The 15,740-nt window shown below is 38.7% G+C and overlaps 1 protein-coding gene across 1 annotated transcript in view; it reads left to right on the forward strand.

The window, feature by feature from the left end:
• Positions 1 to 15,740, forward strand: part of LOC136850568 (DNA damage-binding protein 2-like) — a 336,700-nt gene that overhangs the window by 161,451 nt on the left and 159,509 nt on the right. Inside the window, exon 6 of the mRNA XM_067124193.1 lies at positions 7,348 to 7,500. Within this exon, the coding sequence (XP_066980294.1) occupies positions 7,348 to 7,500 (153 nt within the window). The remainder of the gene's footprint in view (positions 1 to 7,347; positions 7,501 to 15,740) is intronic.

Here is a 15,740-nt window from a genome sequence, read left to right on the forward strand (position 1 = left end):
TGGATAGCTAAATACATTAAAAGAGATGAATCCTTTGTTAAAAGAAACTGGAACAAAAATCCATATGACTGTCATCGCAAAAAGAGTGAGAATCTTGGAATGCCTGAAGTCCTTTCTTAGGAGTCAAAAGACGTCATACCCCTCAAGAATGCAGGCTGTGGTACAGGCAGATAGAGGCCACACAAAATATTAAATAAATAATTGTTCTGAATTACTTTTGTTTTTGTCCATATCAATTTTAGTTTATGCTTTAGAGGGTTGGGCGCACTAATTTCAAAACATCCTGTATATATAATCTTACATTTAGAAAGGAATTTGTTTGGTGATGAAATTTTCCATGGTCTTATGTGTAGGGGGCCCACTTGCCATTGAGCAAGCTGGTAACCTGGCCTTGCCAGTCTGCCACTGAATATCTGTCTTTGGAAAAAAGGAAACAGCCCGCAGGCTACAAGTTCATCCCATCACCAAAAAAGCTTGTAAACCCTCGTAGCTGAGACAGTATTCTTTAATAACTTCAGTGGCTAGTGACAACTTGTTAGTTCCATCAACACAACTCCCATATAATAATCCAGTCACATCTCTCTCTCTTTGACTACATCAGACCTAAAATGAGAAAGGTTCCCCATTAGTCCTGACATGAGGAAGATATATATATACTGTATATATGTGTCATTTGGATTCTTGAGTGGGCAAACTCAGTGAGATCACATGCAAGTTCTTGTTGTGTCAGGAACAATATCTTCAGCATTGTCATTTCGTTCGAGGTCCCTGTCACCCTTGGAAAACCTGATCCTGAAGGGCTGCTCCTGGCATACTCTCAAGGAGTTATGGTTTTGAAGAAGATTGAGACTAGGTGACAGGATCATCACAGTAGGAGTGCTATTAGGAGTGCCCCTTGCAGTGGCCATGTATTGCCTGGTTTGTATATATAAATACATTATCTTACTAATGTTTTTACAATTAATTATAATAATATATATTTTCAATGCTGTTACACACACACATATATTATATATATATATATATATATATATATATATATATATATATATATATATATATATATATATATATATATATATATATATATATATATATATATATATATATATATATATATATATATATATATATATGTCATACCTCGAACTTACGTGAGGTTAGGTTCTGGAGCCCCTCATGCAAGGTGAATTTTCATGTAAGTTTGGCATGGTCTTTAAAAGTGCTAATAAATGTTTACTGTATTTCCAGAGTTTAAGTACTAAATATGACCCTAATCATGCTCCCAAAGTATTAAGCTAACTTGTAAATGAACTAAAGTTAGTGTAGTAATTTTATTTAAAATTTAGCTTATTACCCTTAAAAAAGAAATACAGTAAATGGTTGACAAAAAATTGAGTACTGCAAAGTTTCATAATAGCCCATTTACAGTAGGTGTGTACGTATACTAATGTTACCCCTAATTCATGGGATGCTGTTTTCTTTTTCACTTAGAGTAAAAGCCGTTTTCTTTGCGTCACAGTCATAACAAAGGTACAATTCCTTAAAATATCGAAAACATGTACATAATGTTCGTAGAAGGTAGTACAGTACAGGTAAAATTCAATCAATTTAAAATTATATACTGTACAGGTAATGACGTACAGAGAAATAATAAGTTGTGAAAATATGTTTGAGCGCTAACTACGAATGAGAGAGAGAGAGAGAGAGAGAGAGAGAGAGAGAGAGAGAGAGAGAGAGAGAGAGAGAGAGAGAGAGAGAGAGAGAGAGAGATACGTACGCATTAAAAATATTGGACTGTAATAAAAAAACAGTACGTATGGGTACTCACCAGTGATGAATGTTGATTTGAAGGTGATGATGAATAAGCTGTGCAGTCCAATGAATGTCAATGATATGACTGCACAGCGTACTTGAGGAGTTACAGCTCCTCAGAGTCCTCCACTTTGGATAGAGGAAACTCTTCTGCCAGGACTACTGTACTTCTTTTGTATCGTATTTATGTGCAAATATATAAATACAAATTTTCCATTCTGATTTTACACTTAAAAACACGTAAACTTATAAAATAGTACAGTGAACCCCCTGTATTCGCGGGGGATGCGTACCCCATCCCCCCCCCGCGAATAGCTAAAATCTGCGAATACTTAAAGCCCCTCTAAAAACACTTAGAACTGCCCATTTTGATAGTTTAAACACAGAAAAACCCTGTAAAAATGCATATACCTGAGTATTTTAATGGTTTTATCACAAAAAGTGCATTTATTCATGAAAATTATATGAAAATGCAGTAATTAGAGAATATTTCTCAGTGAAAAATACCGCGAATGGGTGAATTTTCCACGAATAATGGCTAGATATGTTCCACAGAGAAACCCGCGAATACGTGAGTCCACGAATCATGAGAACGCGAATATGGGGGTTTACTGTACTTCAAAAATTAAACACACTTTTTGCAGGGATATCATCTTTGAAAAGTGCAGTAACTTTGTGAATGGGTATCACATTTTGTAAAAGTACACCAACTGAACGTGCTGTAATTACATGCACATACAGATTGCACCAGCACTTTTCTCTGGTGTTAACAAAGTAATTGTCAAAGAATGACACTTGTACAACTTTTAGTTACATCTCTGATATTACATTAACGAATTAATTTTATCAAACGAGCGCGACTGAACAACCTCATCTCAAGGTCATGTAAAGAGTCCTAGTGGCAATGACTTTGTATGATATTTATGTGTAAAAATATAAATATAAATTTTCCATATTGATTTTACAGTTAAAAGCATGAAAACTTATAAATGTACTGTACTGTACTTTAAACATTATACAAGCATTTTCTGCAGGGGTGTCATCTTTAAAAAGTGCAGTAACTTTGCAAATGGGTACCACATCTTGTAAAAGTACACTAACTGAATGTGCTGAAATTAACTTTCCATCATATTTATGCATGTACAAAAATAAAAATAATACATTTTTCATAGAGATTTTACACATACAAGCATGAAATGCATTTTCATACAGATTTTACACATAAAAGCATGAAAATTTATAAATTACTTCAAAAATTAAACATAACCACTTTTGCAGGGTTTCTCAAGAATTTCGTATGTCTGTGAAAAAATCGCGTATGCCAATTAGTTAGGTTCCAGTGAAAAGTTCGTGTGTGTGAATTCACGCAACTCGAATCGTTAAAGATTGAGGTATGACTGTACTGTATATTGTGTGTGTGTGTGTGTGTGTAACAGCATTGAAAATATATATTATTATAATTAGTTGTAAAAATATTAGTATGATAATGTATTTATAAATACAAACCAGGCAATACGTGGCCACTGCAAGGGGTCCTCCTAATAGCACTCCTACTGTGATGATCCTGTCACCCAGTCTCAATCTTCCTAAAGACCAGAACTCCTTGAGACTGTGCCAAGAGCTGGTAGAGGCTGCCCTTGAGGATTAAGTTTTCAAAGGGTGACAGATGACCTGGAACAAAATGACAATGCTGAACATATTGTTCCTAACACAACAAGAACTTGCTTGTGACCTCACTGAGTTTGCCCATTCAAGAATCCAAATGACAGAGTCTCATTGCTGCTGCATATATCAGCATATTCAGGTACTTTACCCTCTGCTTAGAAATACTTGAGACGGCAGTCTCTGTTGTAGCAAAAGTGGCAACTAGCTTGCCAGGACTGCATGATTCTCAGGATACATAAAAAAATGTATCCCACATGAATGGATTCTAGCTGTCATTAGCTTTCATGTCGTTAAGATTTGGCGGGTCAGAAGCCCTGAATGAAAGACCTCCCTAACAGTAAATCTGAAATACATTCGGGAGGATTGGTGGATGGTTATTTTAAAATACCCATCCTCGAAGTGTATCAAAAGTGTGAAGTCACTCTCTCTCAACTTCTGTGCTCTTCCCTAACCTAGCATTCACTTCCTACAAAGAGTGAGATTCTTTTGTGAGACGGGAACCTATGAGTGGAAATGGACCGGAAGAAAAGTGAGGGGTTTTGGAGATTTGAAGAAGAGAAATACATACCCTTCCCATAGGCATCTATCAACTGGGTATCTGTTATGTGTCACTGCCATGTTGCTCATTGTTTCAATAGGCACCCCCCTAACAATGACAGGTGGTGGGGAAGAATGCCACCCTAGTATCCTCCCCCTTTCTTCCCTTTACTGCCCTTCCTAAGAAGAGAAGGGTGGTTGAAAAAACCAAAATGAGACTTCCTCTCGTAGAGATAGAAGAAGTCTGGGATCCTCGATGGGAGCAACAGAGTCTGGAATTCTCTCTACTCCAAGGAGAAAAGTACTGTTATTCAGCTGCACCCTGTCCGCCACAGCTCCTTACCTCGCTCCATGAAAAAGTGTGGTGAAACCCAGACTCTGTGCCAATGTGACTTTTGATTGAAACAACACTACATCCCCCTCCAGACTAAGTTGGCTCTGGTGGGCCAGGTAGGCAAAAATCCTACGTATAGACAAGTGCCACCATAGCTATGGTGAAGGACCAGGGCTCCCACTAGAAAAATGCTTGGAGCTCTGCAGTGTTAATATATGATACTGGCTGAGAAAATATATTATTCCTCTGATGAGTCAGGTCTGAGGAAATAAGTTACTAGGCTAGTAGATCTTAATGAATTTCCATGTCAGAAACCAGCATCCTGCTCATACAGAGTAATAGAAAAATGCCCCTGAACTTCAGTTATCTGAATCTTGGGCACTGGGCCCTTGTGTCCCTCCAGGCACCAGGCTTTTTGAGATGTTCCCCCTCCTGGAGAGGGAAGCACGTCAAAACCCCCAGGAGATCATTCAACCACCAGGATGTATGCCCCACCCAGTCCTAAGACTGATCCATAGTCACATACCCCTTTGGGAAAAGGCTCTTAAGGGAGTGTGAATGCTCCCAAATCTGGCCCCCAGGCCTATATGACCCTTGCCTCTTGGAAACATCCAAAGAAGTAGAGGCAGTAGATGAACAATACCTGGCACCCTTGACCAACCTGGTAAAGACTGAGCCCCTACCGGGTGAGCCAGGCCGTGAGCATTCATCAACCCCTGGTGACAACACCCCACAGGTCATGGTGAGCGAACTTGCTTGTGCAAATGTGGGTGAGGGCTGTTTGTGATCGTGCCCCAGCCTTGTAGAGGCCAAAGCTTCTACAGAAGAAGAGGATGGATGGGGGATCTCCTCTTGTTAGGCCTGTGTAATGGTGCCACAAAAGCCCTGTCACAATCCTGGGACCCCTGGCTGTTTCTAGATAAAGTGAGAGCGGAGGGAAAAGAGTGTCTGCATTCTTGATTCCCTTGCTCATGCTGGGCCTAGATAAGATACTAAACTAATATGAATGTACTTATTCTACAAAAAACACTAAAGATATACTTACTTAAATTCTAATGATTTCTCAGCTAGCTTCTAATGACCTTTAAAGTTTAAAAGAATTCCATATGATTTCTCAGCTAGCTTCTAATGACCTTTAAAGTTTAAAAGAATTCCATATTGGGAATACAGAGAAGGAATGGAGAAAGCACAATCCCCCATTAGAACAATTATCACCTTATTACCTTTCCATTTTTGAGCCATTTACAGTATTTATTGGATTTGGCCTTATATTGTAGGAAAATGTTTCTAGAATCCCTACCATGTTCAAAAAGCAAATGATCTCAACCTGGTAGTAAAGTACCTTAGCATTAGGAAAAAGTTCTTAATTTGATGACGTCAAACTGTTTTCATTTCTTGAATAATTCATTCACCCCCTGTACCTGGAATGGTATCTGGTTGGTTCCCTCTCAGTTTAGCAACCCAGCTGTGGTAAATTAATTAATTTATTGATACCACAACAAAATACAGTGCAAACAAGATGACATTTACTTTAAAGTAAATCTTTATGAAAACTTTTATTACCATTAAAGACAAAATCAGTGTCAGTTGACAACTGGCCTCCTACCCATCTAGAAGGGTAAGGAGTTCTGTTCGTTCATACACCATAGAATGAATGCATTGTAACCATAGAGAGGGAGGAAAGTGAATGTACTGGTTCTTCTTTTTAAGTATCCTTCTTCGCCTCTGCCTTGTTTACTTTCACTACATAACCAGTCTCTCTGTGTAGTTAAGAGACTGAAAAGTTGATAGACAATAAGCTGGATCAAAGACATTGTCTGGTACCTAGTGCACATTTTTGGGACCCTTATGTTGAACTGGTGCAAGCTGGATGGTAAGGCAAATTATCCAGAAGCGATAGCAATTTAAAAGGAAGGCCTTTGCTCCCTGGATTTTTTGTAAACATATGCAGGCAAAATCACTCACAAAACTATTAAAAATAGAGTATGGTATTATATTTATAGGTCAACATCTAAATCCAGGGGCATATATTTCTTGCATACTATTAAAGGTCCTGTATGGCATCTTTTCCAACGGTGCAATTAAATTAAATGCTAGCTCTTGTGCAAGTCTCTCCTCATATAGTGTATGATCTTTTTAAGCTACATTGATTTATAGCATCCTTAACCAACAGTACAGTTAAATGAAATGCTTGCTCTTGTAAGTCCTTCCTCATATACAGTATTATCTTTTCAAGCTATATTGAGATACAACTCCCTTAACCAATTTATGCTATACTGATTTTTTCTCACCTGTCATCTTCAGTCTTTTAAAGGGATATGCTGCCTGACACTCTCATGTCAGTCCTTACTTGCCTGAAATTCTAAGCAATATCCCCACCAGCATCAATTATTGAGAAGGCATCATAAAGGCTCTTGATTTGCACAAGTGAATCCTTGAGAATGCTTTTATGATGGCAGTCATCTTTCCAGATGGAAAATGCATTTTCAATATTTAGCACAGCATTATTGCACTCATTGTGATTATTTTCTTAGCCAGTGTACTGAACCTTAGATTTATTTAGACCAGACTTTTCTTGTTAACATCCCTGTTTGTGTTTATATGGTGGAGAATTTTCTAGTTGCAGCAAAAGTCTATCATATGCAAACTTACAAAGGGTAACAAAATTTTTGAGATTTCCAGACCAATATGTAACCATAATTTGATAAAGAAACTTAACACTTACAGAGATGTCATAAAACTAAATGAATGTGAAAACACCAAAACTAGAACTTTGTCAGCTAAAGTAATTTTTGATTTTGAGGGAAAAAATGAAATCCATTGTGAATAAAAAAAAATGTCATCATTTTTTAGGTGATAAAATTTAAAATGTTATAATTGTATCTGTTGATGAAGTTTCACAGGTCTTTGTTTGGTATCATCAGATGGTATGACTCTCTCTCTCTCTCTCTCTCTCTCTCTCTCTCGTAGAGAAGTAAAAAAATTTTTTTTTTCAGTCACTGGTATACATCACTAGATTTACTTGACAAGCATACTTTCATGGTGGGAGATAACAAGGGACATGCTACCATATTGACAACGGATGGAAATGAGATTTGGAAAGGAAAGCTGCATAAGCAGAAAATCACTCATTTGGAATGCTGCCCTAGGTAGGATTTATGTATTTTAGTTTTGTATATTCCAGAATTCTTGTAGTTTACTAAAGTATATTGCTTAGGAATACTCAAATAAAAGTAAAAAGACAGGTTTTGACAAAGGAAGAACCTAGTTTTGGTTGTTGCTATGACTCTTCAAAGGAGTTACTCTCTTGGTCTCTAGGTTCCCCAGGGCTCCTTAAGACAGACCAGTCAGTATCAGAGAATTCTTTCATAGTTGGTCTTGGCCAGAAAAGTGCCTTTCATTTGACAGTGATAAGAGTAAAAGAACTTCTTTTAAATAAGTAACTTACCAAGTAATTGCATAGCTATGGTCCCCTAACCTACGGCAGCTTAGAAATTCAAAATTCGCGCGGTGGCGCTGTTATCGTTAGTGTGTAGGTGATAACGTCCCGCCACCATTTTGGACTTGAGGAAACAAACCAGCGGAAAGCTCAATTTGTTTTCTGCCGGCTTCCGGTTAACATCAGAAGTTTTCACGCAGCTGCTTCTTCGCCTTTCGGCTTGGTTTTGCGTGAATTTTGGTGAAGTACCCAGAATTTGTTGCCTTGTGGCTTGCTGCCATTGTTTTGAATTGTTGTTCGAGTTAACTTTAGTTTATTTAGTTAACGATGTCGGATTCCAGTTCATCTAGTATTTGCTTTTGTTCCGAGGGTTGTAGGACTAGGCTAACTAAGCTTTCACACGATTCTCATATAAAATGCACTAAATGTAGGGGGCAAGAATGTAGTAAGGATAATACTTGCATAGAGTGTCAGGATTGGGAGGATAAGAAATGGAAAACATTGAAATCTCATCTAGACAAATTAGAAAGGGATAAGAAGAGGAAAGCAGCCATTAGGGCTGAAAGTAGGGCTAATGCAGAGTCCATTCCTTTGGATAATGTAGGGAATGACAGAACTATCTCTCCTCCAATTCTTCCTCGTCCTCCTACCCTAACTCCTAATACTTTACCATCTGCTCCTGCTCCAGGTTTCCATGATTCCGCTCTTAGTGCCATTGCCAGCCTCGAATCTAGGTTTGATCAGAAATTTACTGTTATCTAGTATTATTATGGAAATGGGGTCAGCTATTAAATCTCTAATGGAAAAAAATGTAAGTGTTGACAGTGCAGTGAGGTGATAGTGCTGTGAATATTGAGGAGGTGGCTGTCCGTCCCACCAGTGCTCCTAGACGAAGGTCACTGTCCCGCTCCCCCGCACCAGGGAGAAGACATACCCGAGGTCCAAGGGAGGCTGGTGGGGTTTGCCCACGGGCAGTCGCCCCCTCCGTCGAGCCTGTCATGCGCTCCCAGGCTTCGACTAAATGCTATTAGAAAAGGTGTTCCTATGCATCGACTTTCTGATTCGGATTCTTCCAGTCCACGCCAGAAGCCATATCGCTACTCTTCTTCTTCGCGCCCACTCAAGAGACATTTTCCTTCATCAGAACCCCTTTTTTTATAGCACTTATATATGTGTTATTCTGTGTGGTTCTCAAGTTAGTTACTTAATTATGCTGGCCATATCTCAGAATTACTATGGCATTGGGAAGGCCCTTTGCTTTCTGCTAAAGAACCTATAGGGCCGGGACTCACTATACCACTTACTGGTGTAGTCTAATTCACTTTATGTCATGGCAGCGATGTTTGATAAACACAGCTTCTGATGACCACCTCAGAGACTTTTTTGAAAGAAATTCCTCCAAAGAAAGCCATCAGTGCAATCACTCCCTGGATGTTGTGACCCAGAAAGGGAGTGGAGTTCTGCCTTTCAGATTGGGGACACTAAGGCACTTCTCAGTCCATGCAGAAAGAGGGGCTTGTTGGTGATAGGATGAGGAAAATAACTCTGGGATGTTTGCCACATCATCAAAGTAAAACTGGAGTGATCAGACCATGCATAATGTCGTACCTGTTGAACTGAATTCCCATAGAAAGATAAAAGATTTCTTCTTCAAAAGGTCTTCATTCTTGGCTAGAAATGACAGACCAGGAGACAGCAGTGACAGCTAGGTGTGTGGATGATGAAACTTTGTCCCCATCCAATAGAGCCAGGGTGACAAGGCAGTCAAGAAGACCAGCCTTTTGGAGCATAAGATTTGTAGTTGCATTAGGACTATTGAATTAACCCTTTAACGCCTAAGCCCTATTTACAAAAACATCTCCCGTATGCCGGCGGTGTTCGGTGAGTTAGCGCCGAAGCAGAAAAAAAGTTTTTTTCAAAAAATCACAGCACGCTTAGTTTTTAAGATTAAGAGTTCATTTTTGGCTCATTTTTTTGTCATTGCCTGAAGTTTAGTATGCAACCATCAGAAATGAAAAAAAATATCATTATCATATATGAATAAAAAAATCATATATAATTGTATACAAATCGCGCTGTAAGCAAAACGGGTAAAGCTAATGAGTTAATATTTTTTTAGTTGTATTGTACACTAAATTGCGATGATTTTGGTATATAACAAATTTTAAAACGATCAAAGCAACACAGAGAAAATATTATCACAAAATGATGCATGAATGCGTAACGCGTGGACGTAAGAAAATGTTTTTTTTCCAAAATTCACCATAAATCGAAATATTGTGCTAGAGACTTCCCGTTTGTTGAGAAATGAAGCTAATTGATTGAATATTACTAGACTGTAAGTGTTTTAGCTTACAATTGCGGTTTTCGACCATTTCGTTCGAGTTAAAGTTGACCGAAAGTCGAATTTTTTCTATTTCGTGATTTATATGAAAATATTTCAAAATTGATAAAAGCTACAACCATGAGTTATTTTTTGTTGTATTGCACATGAAATTGCGCACACTTTCATATATAAAACTTTATGTAACGACTAATATAAAACGGTGCAAATATTACGACAACGAGACGAAAGAATTTCTCAGATGTTCGGCCGAGTTACCGTGAAGACGTAAGGAAAATGTTTTTTTAAAAAATTCACCATAAATCAAAATATTGTGCTAGAGACTTCCAATTTATTGCCAAATGAAGGTAAACGATTGACTATTACTAGAATGTAAGAGTTTTAGCTTACAATTGCGTTTTTTGACCATTTCGGTCGAGTTAAAGTTGACCGAAGGTTGAAATTTTGGCAGTTATTGTGATTTATGTGAAAATATTTCAAAACTGATAAAAGCTACAACCATGAGCTATTTACTGTTGTATTCTACATGAAATTGCGCACATTTTCATATATAAAAGTTTATGTAACGACTAATGTAAAACGATGCAAACATTACGACAACATGACGAAAAAGAATTTCTGAGATGTTCGGCCCTAGTTAGGTAGCGCAGAGAGGTAAGGGAAAAAATTTGTTTTCAGAAATTCACCATAAATCGAAATATTGTGCTAGAGACTTCCAGTTTGTTGCAAAATGAAGGTACATGATTGAATATTACTAGAATGTAAGAGTTTTAGCTTATAATTGCGTTTTTTACCATTTGGTTGAGTTAAAGTTGACCGAAGGTTGAAATTTTGGCAGTTATCGTGATTTATATGAAAATATTTCAAAACTGATAAAAGCTACAACAATGAGTTATTTTCTGTTGTATTCTACATGAAATTGCGCACATTTCCATATATAAAACTTTATGTAACGATCAATATAAAACAGTGCAAACATTACGACAACGTGACGAAAGAATTTCTGGCGCGGACGTAAGGAAAGTTTTTTTCAAAAATTCACCATAAATCGAAATATTGTGCTAGAGACTTCCAATTGGTTGCAAAATGAAGGTAAATGATTGCATATTACTAGAATGTAAGAGTTTTAGCTTACAATTGCGTTTTTTTACCATTTCGGTCGAGTCAAAGTTGACCGATGGTTGAAATTTTGGCAGTTATCGTGATTTATATGAAAATATTTCCAAACTGATAAAAGCTACAACCATGGGTTGTATTTTGCTGTATTGTACATGAAATTTCGCACATTTTCATATATAAAACTTTATGTAACGGCTAATATAGAACAGTGCAGAAATTACGACAAAATGACGAAAGAATTTATGAAATTTTCGGCTGAGTTACCGCCCGTGCGTAAGAAAAAAGTTTTTTTCAAAAATTCACCATAAATCGAAATATTGTGCTAGAGACTTCCAATTTGTTGCAAAATGAAGGTACATGATTGAATATTAAGGGAATGTAAGAGTTTTAGCTTACAATTGCGTTTTTCGACCATTTCGGTCGGGTCAAAGTTGACCGAAGGTTGACATTTTTTGTAGTCGATGTACGGTACGTCCACTTGGCACCCAACAGACAATTTTAGTCGACGTATGATACGTCCAGTAGGCGTTTAAGGGTTAAGATGACTGGGTTCAAAAAACTTATTCATGGATCCAGTAATGGGGAGTCTTGCAGGAACTGGTCTTTGCAGTGCATAGGACTGGAGCAGGCATTTGAAAATTTCTATATTTAAATCAATGCCAGGCTGATAAAGCAAAGGCACTGCTAATGCAGTCTTGTAGAAACAGGTGGATCAGAAAAATATAGAAAAGTTTCAACTGAGGCTCAGCCAGCTCCCATTTTGGAGGTAATCCAACCACTTTACATACAGACTGATATTACTGGTTAGATGAAATCCATAGTTTATGTGCCAGGAGCAATATCATGTGAATAGTCTTCATGGCAAACTAGATTTTAAAAATCCAGACATAAATGTCACAGCTCAGAAAGAAGAATGTGTAGATGACTTTTCCTCTTGTCAGGGGTAAAACATAAGACACCATTATAATTTTTTTCTTTACTATTGTTGAAAGCTAGCAGCATGTTCAGAACTTTTCAGATCTGGGACAATGGAGGAAATAAGGCAGTGTCTCCTCCATTTGTTCCAAGGAATGCATCTTGCTGTTGCCTGACTGTATAGGTTTGGAGACACATGACACTGGGAGTTCCTGGTTCTTGTGCATGGCAAACAGATCCACCTCTGGATGTGAAAGCATGTTAGCTGTTATTTGAAGGGATGGTTTGTCTAACATCCATTTCTTTGAGGCCTGCTGTCCATCGGAAGAGGAAGTCTGTTATTACTTTGAGTGACCCCACAGTGTGGATTGCTGACAAGTGCCACTTGCTTGTCTGAGCCATCATAGGATAGACAGTGTGACTTCATTGAGAGGGGCTGAGTAGGAGGCCATCTTCTTGATATGTGTCATCGAAATCATAATGTCCAGGACCAGCAAAATGTAGGTTCTCTCTGGAGGCTTCAGTTTTCAGAGAGACAGGAAGACAGCCATGAGCTCTGTTAAATTGATGTGACACCTCCTAAAAGCAGATGCTCATTTTCCTGCTACATGACAATCCTTCCAATGGCCTCCCCCAACCTTTCAAAGTGGTATCTGTGTGTATTACTTCTCAAATGGGTGGTGGAGTAATGACCTGGTTCGCAGAATCTTCTTCCAGGTTGACAGATGGAATATCTTCCCAACTATCTAACATCATGGGTGGAGACAACTACGAAACCTTTTCTGGGCATATAAGAGCCAGACTCTGTTTATATCAGTAAGTCTCAGACTAGGGATTAAAGCTACCCTAGACAAGAACTGTAACAGGCTCAGGGTTCATTGCAAATGATGTTGGGAAAAACCTGTATTGGGTAAGGAATCTTTGCCAATCCTTCTTTATTCTGGTTTGAGACTGGCTAGGAAGACAACTGACCACAAAGGGTGTCCCAGTAAAGTCCCCACCACACAAAATTCCTTTTGGGTGTGAGGGGGGACTTACTCCAGTTTATCAGTTATCAGGAAACCTTCTGATTGGACTCTGTTGACTACTACTCTCCGGTTTTGTAGGCATTCTACTTTGGTGGCTCCCCCAGTTAGCCACTCATCTAGGTAGGCTGCCAGTTGAATTCCTTTTCTGAGTTTGGGAACAACTAATGTTGCCAGTTTCATGAAAATTCTCTGTGAGATGTCTTACCCAAAGGGCATGAACTTGAATCTGCACCTGTCCTTCCCTATCCAAAACCCTAGGAAAGGGTGGAAGGGAACAGTTATAGGGGCATGTCATTAGGTGTCTTTTAGATTGAAAGAGGCTGTATGAGTCTTACTTGGATGAACAAATGTATATGGCAGCAGTATTCATCTGGAAATTACAAAAATTTATTTTTTTGGCCCTGGGGTGCTACTCCATGTAATCAGTGAATGCTCCCATAAGGTTTGCAAAACGTTTGCAACTGCAACCCAAACAAGGCTAGAAGACTTGGCTCTTTTGTAGTCACTACCAGAATAGTGGACAATTTTAGGACAGAAAATAAGTGGTACCTTGCATAGAACTCTGTGGCTGCCCCATCTGAGATTTAGCCCACAATGGCGCAAAAGTCCTGGGTAGGCACATTGGTTGGGAACTCTCCCCATTCAGAAGGAAACACCAGTGTTGTCCATTCCTTTGTGAAATTGCTTGATACTGGGATAGTGGAAATAAATAGCTTTATTTCTGCTATTTTCTTATGCTTCCCAGTAGCTGCAAAGTTCTTAAATTCTGCCTTCACATGATTAATTGATGTAGAAGTGAAGAGGCAAAAAGTTGGTGCCACTCAGAAGGGGTTCTCGAGGACTGGAGGTACCATAATTTCCACTGAAACAGAAAAAACAGGTTTTGACGTAGGAAAACGTATTTTTGGTAGTCGCTGTTGAGTCCTCAAGGAGTTACCTTCCATGGTCTACCAGAGCTCCATGGTGACCAAGCTGATATCAAAGATTTCTTTTCAAGTTGGTCTTTTTGGCCAGGTATTGTGTCGTAATGATTAACATTATAACGTGATGGAATATATAATGGACTCAAAGATAAGAGGGCACTTTCCCTTATCTTCAGCGAAGCTGATCCCAGTTTTTCCAATGTCAAAAGAACCTGCAAGAAAGAGAAGTGACTATTGCAAATGCGCCTCCACCCTCTTGTTTACTAGCGGGCCGTTAAAGACCAAGGAGCCCTTACTCTCTGTTGGTTAATACAGGATGATCCCTTGCCCAAATCCCATGCCTTTTTGTCAGGGAAGTGGGAGGATTTTGAGAACTCAACAGCAACTACCAATAGTAGGTTTTTCCTACGTCAAAACCTGTTTATTTGGCAGTGTAGTCACTTGTTTCATCCTCAAGGAGCTTTACAAATAAATTGGCAGGTGATGAAAAAGGCTTAACCTCTCAATTTATAATTCCAACACCCCAAAGGGAAAAACATTTCTGGTCTGAGGTCAAGCCACAAATTTCAAGTCCCTTTCTTTACTCCAAATACTCTTCAGGTTTTGGTACCAAGGAACAAGAAACTATACACGAACTTACGTTATAGGATGTACTTCTACGTTGGCTTACCTAAGCATGCTGGGTTTGGTTGCAGTACTGTCAACCTTCTCCCAGCAATAGTTAGCATACTCACCATCAATAAGACCCCTGCTTTTCTGCCGTAGGGGTTAAGACTAACCGTGCCACCTACTGATACACAGTGTAGTCGAATTTGTTCGAGCATGTGGCAATAATTGAATTGATGACTACCCTGTACATTTGGAGACTTCTTCAACAGAGACATTTCTGAAGAAGGCCAACGACGTATTTTCCTAATATTATGTGACCTAGGAAAGGAGTGTAGATTTGCCTTTTTAATGAGAAACACTATAGTCATTCTCAGCCCTTCTAGGGAGAGTGGTTAGTTTGTGCTAGGATGTAGGAAAATAGGACCTTCTGGGATGTTTGCCATGACTTCTAGGTAAACCTTCAGTGCTTGAACTGGGCATAATGTCTTGTCTGCTAAATTGAGTTTTCATATAAGAATAGATTTCCTTTTTAAGGGATCCTCATTCTGGGCCAGGAGACAATAATAATTGATGGTCAGCTGTTTTTTATGTGATGCGTCGCCCGTGTCTGAGAGAGCCCAGTTCACTAATATGAACTCCTGATGCTGCTGCAATCAAGAAAATCGCCTTTTGTAGCATGTGCAGTGTGGTAGTATTGGGTCGGCTGAATTGAGGAGTTGATAGAAGTTTAAGCACCTTGTTCAGGGACCAAGTAATTGGAAGCCTTTTGGGAGTGGGCCTTTGTAGAGCAAAAGACTGCAGAAGGGAAGTGACAACTTCTATACTGGAGTCAATCCCGAATCCATAAAGCAAGGGTTCCAGTAATGCAGCCTTGTATGCCAGGACTGTTGTATCTGCAAGATGTTTGTCTTCAAAAGAGTATATAAGAAAAATAAAAACCATTACTATAGAAATCTCAATTGGGCTCTCAGTATGGATATAATCTAACTGTATCTTTCATGTGGACTGGTAT

The sequence above is a fragment of the Macrobrachium rosenbergii genome, chromosome 22 (assembly GCF_040412425.1).
Source record: "Macrobrachium rosenbergii isolate ZJJX-2024 chromosome 22, ASM4041242v1, whole genome shotgun sequence".
In the NCBI taxonomy this organism is placed as follows: Eukaryota; Metazoa; Arthropoda; class Malacostraca; order Decapoda; family Palaemonidae; genus Macrobrachium; species Macrobrachium rosenbergii.